The sequence below is a fragment of the Barbus barbus genome (assembly GCF_936440315.1).
Source record: "Barbus barbus genome assembly, chromosome: 18".
In the NCBI taxonomy this organism is placed as follows: Eukaryota; Metazoa; Chordata; class Actinopteri; order Cypriniformes; family Cyprinidae; genus Barbus; species Barbus barbus.
The window spans coordinates 31,203,312-31,212,679 of record NC_136746.1 but is presented as its reverse complement, the minus strand read 5'-3'; the positions used below and the strand labels follow the sequence as shown (position 1 = coordinate 31,212,679).

At 38.3% G+C, this 9,368-nt stretch overlaps 1 protein-coding gene across 1 annotated transcript in view; it reads left to right on the top strand.

The window, feature by feature from the left end:
* Positions 1-782: 782 nt before the first annotated feature.
* Positions 783-9,368, top strand: part of LOC306884310 (inactive tyrosine-protein kinase 7-like) — an 88,612-nt gene continuing 80,026 nt past the window's right edge. The window contains exon 1 of the mRNA XM_079440058.1: positions 783-1,125. Within this exon, the coding sequence (XP_079296184.1) occupies positions 1,038-1,125 (88 nt within the window). The 5' untranslated portion in view covers positions 783-1,037. The remainder of the gene's footprint in view (positions 1,126-9,368) is intronic.

Here is a 9,368-nt window from a genome sequence, read left to right as displayed (position 1 = left end):
AGTTAGTTTTTTTAACTGATTCAGAGTTTGTTTTTTAACTGATTCAGAGTTAGTTTTTTTAACTGATTCAGAGTTTGTTTTTTAACTGATTCAGAGTTTGTTTTTTAACTGATTCAGAGTTTGTTTTTTAACTGATTCAGAGTTTGTTTTTTAACTGATTCAGAGTTAGTTTTTTTAACTGATTCAGAGTTAGTTTGTTTTTTAACTGATTCAGAGTTAGTTTGTTTTTTAACTGATTCAGAGTTAGTTTGTTTTTTAACTGATTCAGAGTTAGTTTGTTTTTTAACTGATTCAGAGTTAGTTTGTTTTTTAACTGATTCAGAGTTAGTTTGTTTTTTAACCTGTTAACCTTCGCCCCCATTGTGGGCCTCGCAGGTGAAAATAACCTACCTAAATTAAAATGGTAACAGTTCCTGACAAAGTGTGCTTACACAAACAAATTAGGTATCTTTGGAAAGAAGACACTCTGGGCTTTACTATCTATCATCCAGAGTTGATAATGCTCAAAAAGATCAAAAGTTATAGGCACTGACGTGCCTTGAAAAATATTTTTCCACACTACTACAGGCTACTCAGTGTTACAGTTTAAACTTATTTTGGTAAGTTATTTAGCTACAATGCTTATATTATTATTTTTATTTTATTATATTAATATTTATTAAATGTTTTTGACTGCCTCAGTCCGCATCAAGTGTAGCCACAAACCCTTCGAAATAAATTAAATAATCATCAAATCCAAGAGAAATCAGCTTGAAGTGACGGTTCCCGGTTCCGCCAGCGGGATGCAGCATTGGACGCGTTTACAGAAGAGAGCGGCGCGGAAACCGGAAACTGGAGAGAGAGAGGGAAGAGAGAGAGAGAGAGAGAGAATGTAAAGTGACCCGCTGGCTCCTACGGACTACCGTCGATCCGGTGAGGAGTGCCGAGACTCTTACCGGAATACAGCGATCACGGATCTCGCCCCGCGCCGCTTTCATCTCGGTTAGTTGTTTGCGTGTCGAGAAAGAGAATAAGCGCACTTTATAAACGCGGAAAACATGGACGGATCACCGGGCACCGCGCCGACGCGACGCAGATCCGACGCGACGCTGGCCATCTTCATCATCATCATCATCAGTCTCGAAGGTAAGGTCGCGTTCAGCACCGGTTAGTGTGAGGGACAGCTGTGAGATGATGCTGATGATCTGACTGCTTCAGTATCGATCAGATATCAGTTTCCACATCATCACGCGTGTCAGTGATCAGATCAGAAGAGCATGAAGGAATACAATACAGTAATATAACAGCCAATCAGATACAAAACAATCAAGAAGTAAATAGAGTTGTGATGTTCAGACGGGCTTCAGGAGGAAACCTGATGTCTTTACAGCTTTTTAAACCCAGGAAGGAAATTAAATGTAGACATATTTGACTTGTTTTGTTGAGTTCACCTGTATTTTCTGGTTTAGTGTCTGTGATCCATCAGAATATGATCACTCCTACAGCTCTTATTAGTGCATGTGTTCAGCTCTCAGATGAGTGTGTGTGTGTGTGTGTCTGTCTGAGTGTCTGTGTGTGTGTGTGTGTGTGTGTGTGTGTGAGAGAGTGTGTGTGTGTGTGTGTGAGAGAGTGTGAGTGTCTGTGTGAGAGTGTGAGTGTCTGTGTTAGAGTGTGTGTGAGTGTGTGTGTGTCTGAGTGTGTGTGTGAGTGTGTGTGTGTGTGTGTGTGAGAATGTGTGTGTCTGAGTGTGTGTGTGTGTGTGTGTGTGTGTGTGTGAGTGTGTGTGTGTGTGTGTGAGACTGTGTGTGTGTGAGGTCTTGAGTCGCAGGACTGATTTTTAGTTCAGGGGTTTCAAAGCGGGGTAAACCTTGGTTTAGTTCAGAAATAAAACAGAATGATGCATCTCTCATGTATGGATGAGTGAGAGAGAGATCTGTTTTTTACCGTTCCAGTGAGTGTGAGGGGATAAAGGTGTTTGACAGGAGTTGGATGAAGCGTGTAAGAATGACTTTACATGAGTGTGTTACAGCCTGACGCTGTGGAGAAGTAAAGGCACACTCACAACAAAACATACCCAGATTTAATAATCCCTCTAACTCCACAACATGAGATTTGACGTTGTTGAAATCATAATAATAAATGGTTAATCATTTTTAAATATTTACAAAAATAAATGTAAATATTACACAGTACATTAAAAGTTAAAAATTGACATTTATATATGAAAACAGAAAATTACTTTTAAATGAATGAAACTGAAACTAATCTAATATAAATTGAAACTGATAATTTAACACTGAAGTTAATATATAGATTGTTTTAGGGCCAGTAAAAAGCAGGAAAATCCATATTCTGGGTTTTTTGTGTGTCTTTAAAAGTCTTAATTCACCCATCCTCAAATGAAGGTCTTAAAAGCTCTTAAATCAGAGCAGAAAGTCTTCAATTCATAAAGTCATAAATGTTGCATACACTGCAAAAAGTGATTTTGTTCCTCCGTATTTGTTTTGTTTTCATAAATCAAAACACATTTACTGGAGATGCCAAATGAAGCCTAGTTTTCTGAGAAATTGAGTTTATGATTAAAACAAGAACAAATATCTGTCGATGGGGGATGAAAGCTTATTTTCTCTTTGAATTAAGTCGATTTTTCTGATTCCATTGACAGATATCTGCTCTTGTTTTAATAGGCTGCTCATAAATGGTTCTGTAATCCGGCATTATTGAATACTGAAGTCATATATTTTCATTACATGGCAGACGACAAAGATAAAATCCTTGAAACATTGAAGTAAACATAAGATTATGCAGTTAAATGGATGTCTGGTTTTGAATAATGAATCTGGAGTTTACTGAAAGCGAATGGCATTAGAGTTATTGAACGCGTATCAAGGTTTTTATGAAGGGTATGAGCATTAGAGCAATCTCTCTCAGTGCATTTCCAGTGCTAAGAGGAATATAATGTCTGTTCTGAATCGGTGAAGAGCAGCTGTTTCTCTCTTCTCCACCTGAGGAGATCCAGTCTGGCTCAGACATGATGAATCTGTGTTTCTCATTGATATAGCAGCTGTGGATCGTAGTTTTGTAATCTGAGCGGTTCTTGAGATTATAAGGAGCTGGGTTCTGTGGCTAAAGGAGAGGTAGAAGAAGAAGAAGTTTTATTTATATAGCGCCTTTCCATTGCTCAAGGTCGCTTTACATAGAGCTATACAAAACATTTACATACCCAAAAGACAATACAAACATATACAAAATAAAGCCACATTATCCAAAATGCAAATTAAACAGGTACGTTTTTAGCTGAGACTTGAAGGTAGATAAAGAAGATAAGTTCCAAAGTGTAAGGGGTAGTGAATTCCATCATTTCGGAGCGTTGACACTGAATGACCTACCACCTACAGTGGACAGCCGATAACGAGGAATAGACAAAAGAGCAAGCTCAGATGATCTGAGGGGCCGGAGTGGAGAGTAGGAGTACAGTAGGTCAGACCGATATGGAGGCGCAAGACCGTTTAATGCCTTAAATGTGAGAAGTAATATCTTAAAATGTATACGAGATGCCACAGGTAGCCAGTGAAGATCATGCAGTAGAGGAGTAATATGAGCAGAACGCCTGGTGGAGGTAAGAAGTCCTGCTGCTGAGTTTTGAACATACTGTAACCTTGCAATAAGTTTTTTAGGCAGACCGAGAAATAGAGCATTACAATAATCCAGACGTGATGTGATTAATGCATGAACTAAGATTTCAGCATCAGCTGGTGTCAGAGAAGATCGAAGACGTGCAATATTACGAAGATGGAAAAAAGAGGTTTTAACAACAGAAGAAATGTGAGAGGTTTCTTTGATGAATAGAAAGTTCAGAAGAACAGTATTTATCTGAAATAGAAATCTTTTGTAACATAAATATCTTTATCATCACTTTTGATCAATTTAAAGCATCCTTGCTAAATAAAAGTATTAATTTCTATAATGCCACACCCAATATATTTATACTGACTCCAAAGCTTTTGAATGGTGTAGTGTATAATGTTGCAAAAGCTTTTTTTTCCCGATAAATGCTGATCTTTGCATCTTTCTATTCATCAAAAATCTTGAAAAATTATATTCAACTGTTTTAAATATTTATAATATTAATACTACTAAAAAAAAAAATCTTGATCAGTAAATCAGTATATTATTATGATTTCTGAAGATCACTGAAGACTGCAGTAATGATGCTGAAAATACAGCTGCAGATCACAGGAATAAATTACAGTTTAACACATATTACCATAGAAAACAGTTATTTTAAATAGTAAAAATATTTCACAATATTACTGTTTTTGCTGTATTTTGGATCAAATAAATGCAGGCTTGGTGAGCAGAAGAGACTTTACTTTAAACATGAAAAATCTTACTCTGCCAGTCAAAAGTTATTGAACAGTATCTTTTCTATATTTCCACCGTATCCTTCAAATGCTTTGGCACTCCAGTCAGAGCAGAGCACCTCACGACTGCAGATAAACACACTAATGATCTAGTCTGCAAGGGAAGGAATGTCATGTGATCTTATAAGAAGAAGACGAGATCAGATCATGTTCTCCATCATCATCCATGCGATCAGCGTTTATATTCGCTCTCCTCCCCCACTTCTGTCCCGATTCGTGTGTGTGTTGTGTCCCATATTTCATATAGTGCACTATAATAACTGCAATCTCAGTGCACCCCCACACACTCTTCACACGCAATGCTCCTCAATCCCTACGGATCAGAGCCCAGCGGAGGATGGCTTTGTGATTTCCACCATCCTAATTAGGGCTGCACGATATTGGAAAAATATGCGATATGCGATATTGTTGTTGAATATTGCGATGACGATATTTCTTGCGATATAACATTTCCCTAGATAAATGCTATTTTTATTAGCTTATTTTTTTATCATTTATATATGTAATGATCATACTAAAATAAACAGGATATTCTTCAGATCTAATTAAATCTAATTCAGGCTAAAAAAAAAAAAACTGTCAAGGAAGGTGCAAACATTTAGACTTTAAAACACTATGAATGATTGAAAACCTGGGCAGATATTCTGATTTCTGGTTTTGTGTTACCATAGACCTGCAAACAAAAATCGCATTACTCTCAAACATTACTTTTTATTCACATGTAACCATGCAATCATCAAGAGCATCTTAAAACAAGAGCATCTTTTAAACAAAATATTTCCTTGCCTTGACTGTTTTTTAAAATTAAAATAAATATTAAACAAATTAAATAAAAAATAAGTGTGAAGGGCTTAAATAAATTGGTATGTAGTGGAAAGATTAACATCTTGTCAACATCCACATACATAAAATAATTATTAACATGCAAGCATTATTAACATGTAAACATTATTAACATGTAAACATTGTTATAACATGTAAACAATGCAATGCCAAATGTTTATTCCAGGTTTTTTGCCAGGAAAACTAGCATATTGACTTTGGTAGGTTTTAAACATGTGCGTTGGCACGTCACAACATTTCCTGATGTACTAAAAAGTCTCTCTGAAGGTGAGCTACTTGCTGGTATACAGAGATACTTCCTGGCTAGTTTACTCAGGTTTTGAAAGTTGACCTGATGGACTTGCCACCAAGTGAGAGGGTCCATCTCACTGTCTATGGTGGGAGACATCATGTAGTTGTTTAATTCAACTTCCACAGTGTGCGATGGTTCCATAGATGACGGAGCTGGGGATGTCTTGAAGAAACTGCCCAGGGATTTTTTGGCCTTCTTTAGGGTGACATCTGATGGACCCATGCCCTGGTGATCTTGATTACTTAGGAACTGCTCCTAAAATAGAGTAATAAAGTAAATATTGTAAACAAATCTAGTTATAGTGCATTACTTTGTCACTTACTACTGTCATATTAACATTTACCTGTGGCACAGTTGCTTCAATTTCAGACATCACCCTGGCTCTGATGTCTGACACCTTGTCAGAGCTGATGTAGTTGGCTTTGAATCTGGGGTCCATAAAGCAGGTCATGTCCAGAAGTTCTTGAGTTGCAGGGATGTCATACTTGGTGTTCATGTACTCTAGAATCTTCCTCTTTATGGACTTTGTTAAGTCACTGTCTTCTTTTGCAGCAAGAATTGAGGTCTTCATCAAGTGAAGTACAGGTTTCACATATGAAACACTTACGTAACTTTCACCTGATAGAGCATCTGTAAATTCTTGCAGAGGCTGCAATGCCTGGTTTATGGACTCAAGTACATCAAGGTCCTGCCAAGTAGGAACTAAATGTCTTGACTTTTTGTCTGCTGACAGAACGTCGCTTATGGCCCGCTGCTGCTCTAGAACTCTCTGAATCATTCTCTGCCTCGAACCCCACCTTGTAGGGCATTCTGTGATGAGGGAGTGCTCCGGGAGGTTGTGCTCTTTTTGTGCTTTTTTCAGTGCCATCTTCCCCTTCCAGGTGTGGGAGAAATGTCCCACTATTTTTTTGCAGAGACCAACAGCTCGAGTAATGCGCTCATCACCTTTAACAGCATTTTCTGAAGAGTTAAGAACAAAACAAGGACATACAGGGTGAAATAACACTGCAATATTATAATTACAATTTTATATAACTGCATTTGAGATAGAAAACTGTCAGCTACAATTTACTAGCCTCTGTGGAATATATTTAATATAATAATGTAAATAAACACATTATCTTAAATATTACAATATCCAAAATCATGTCTAGTCTACATGCAACTATACAAACAAAACAACTGAACATTTTTTTCAGTTATTATTGCAAATATAAACATTCAACACTCACCGATGGCCAGATGCAAGCGGTGTCCAAAGCATTGTAGCCTGACCCAATTATTAAGTTCGGTAGCCTTCACCACATTGGCGCCGTTGTAATGGACACTTGATTTTCCTCTTTTAATTTCCAGCTGGCTAAAACGTCCCGCAGTCCGTGGGCTATGTTTTCACTGGTGTGGGATTCAGGGAAATACACAACACCCAGACAGCGTGTTTTTAATTCAAAGTCTTGAGTAAGAAAGTGAACGGTATAGCTCATGTAAGGCTCAGTCGTACGACTCGACCACAGGTCAGTGGTGCTAGCGTAGAAGTCCACTTGGTGGAGCTCGGAGCTCACTGTCTTCACACAAGTGTCATACATCTGTGGAATTGCGACGTGAGAAAAAAAATGTCTCGATGGCAGCTGATATCTTCGGTCCAATTTGTTAATTAGACCCACAAAGCCTTCTTTGCTCACAGTGTTAACAGGCATCATGTCTTTAGCTAAAAAGCGTGTGATAGCATCTGTTATTTCCTTGTGGCGTTTCGACGTTTTTCCGTAAGGCGTTGCATTTGTAAAACTTTGATCAATGGTTGTCTGTACGACTCCCTTATTGTTACTTGGCTTTTCGTTAGCCGTTTTGGTAGATTTGGCCTTACATTTTCAGAAGTCTTCATATAGCTCCCTGTGGTTGTGTTCCAGATGACTGTGGAGGTTCGTTGTATTTCCTCTCGACGTGACCACAGTTTTTCGGCACGACTTACACAGTACCTGCATTTGTGACACGTCGTCTTTCTTGAAGCCAAAATACTGCCATATTTCAGACGTACAGTTCTTTTTAGGCACAAGTTCTTCGCTGCTGTCACTTTCCTCGCTTGTCTCTACTCCCGCCATATTTTCCACTTTCTGCTCTGAGCCACTAGATTCACCTTTGGGCCCGGTCTAGCCAATAACATATAGCACCTACTTGGGAGGCGGGTATAAACATGGTAAAGCCCCTTCTGATTGGTCAAATTTGGACAACCTATGCATGCAACAAATGCTTGGCACATAAAATAAATTTTAATTATCGCAACTCTCTGCGATACGGATATCGCATATACTATTATCGCGATAACGATAATTTTGCGATATATCGTGCAGCCCTAATCCTAATGATCTCTGACTCGCTCTGTTTCAGGTTTATTGGATGACAGATACTTTGACACTCATTTGCTGCGTTGCTGCATGCATTTAAAACAGTGCAAAACAACACAAAGGAATATTTGGAGCAGATTGTTTATACTACAGAAGGCTTTCTCAATTCTGGTCCTCGAGGGCCACTGTCCTGCAAATTTGAGCTCCAACCCTAATCAAACACACCTGAACCAGCTAATTAAGCTGTTCAGGGTTACTAGTAAACTGCAGGCAGGTGAGTTTGATTAAGGTTGGAGTAAAACTCTGCAGGACAGTGGCCCTCCAGGACAAGGGTTGAGAACCCCTGTACTACAGCATGACTTTATTTAGCAGCGTTTCATGTTGTGGTGTGAACTCTGGCTTCTCTCACTTTCTGTTTGTGTTTCCCAGAGAGCAGCGGATCTGATTAAAGACATGTGTTTATGATGTTCTGTGTTCCTGGAGATGCTTGTGATGTAGAAACACGATCTATACTCATGGGTCAGTAGTTTACCGGTCTTCAGTACTAACCCAGCTAACAAAAATATGTTCTAAACACATTTACATTAAGTTGTGAAAATGTTAGTTCTCATCCACGTATTAAAAACATTGCAAACCTTAATGGAACATTGCATTTTATAATTTTTCCAAACATTATGGGAATATCACATTTGAATTTTCTCTGGACATTTTAAAATGCGGAGTAACATTTAAAAATGAATAAAATTCTCAGCTAAAGCATTTCTGAAAAGCATTTCATTATTAATCTCCATAATGAGTCTCGCTGGAGCTGTGTCTCTGTGGCTTCTCAAGATTTCTGACGCTCAGGCTGTCATGGAGCAGCTCAGTGATTCTCGATATATCTGATGTCTTTATTTCTGTCTCTGGTGTTTGCCGTGCGCTCTGGCTGTCAGATGGCTGAGATGAAGGATGCGAGAGAGTTTGCTTCCAGGTCACTGGTGTGTTTTTGTGGATTTGACAGAGTTCAGTCGCGTCTTCATGAGCTCCCGTTGGATTTCACTCTGTTGACTCTGCTTAGAGTATGCAGTGTTGCCCTCATTTTCCCCTTACAGTTATTATTTTCTCAATTTCTTTTACTGATATCCATGTTTTTTTTCCTGTGCATCACAGATAAGCTTTAAGCAGTTTTGCAGTAATGCACTTAGAATGGAAGGAATCAGCGAAACATGTACTGTATGAAACTGAGTTGTTTGGTATTGTTTGAATTTTATCCGATTATACTTATCGATTCAGATTCTTTTCGATTCCAATGTGATTAAAGTCAAACATTTAGATATCAAACATATTTATTCTGTCTCTTTTTGCAAAACATTTCGTTGCAGCTGAATAACATGAACAAAAGTCAGCCGGCTGCATAAAAACTGGACTTGATTAAGAGCTGTTTGTGTGTAAAACAGAGCCGCACGATGGATTTTTTTATCTTTTAATGGAGGTTGTGTTCGTTCACGATTC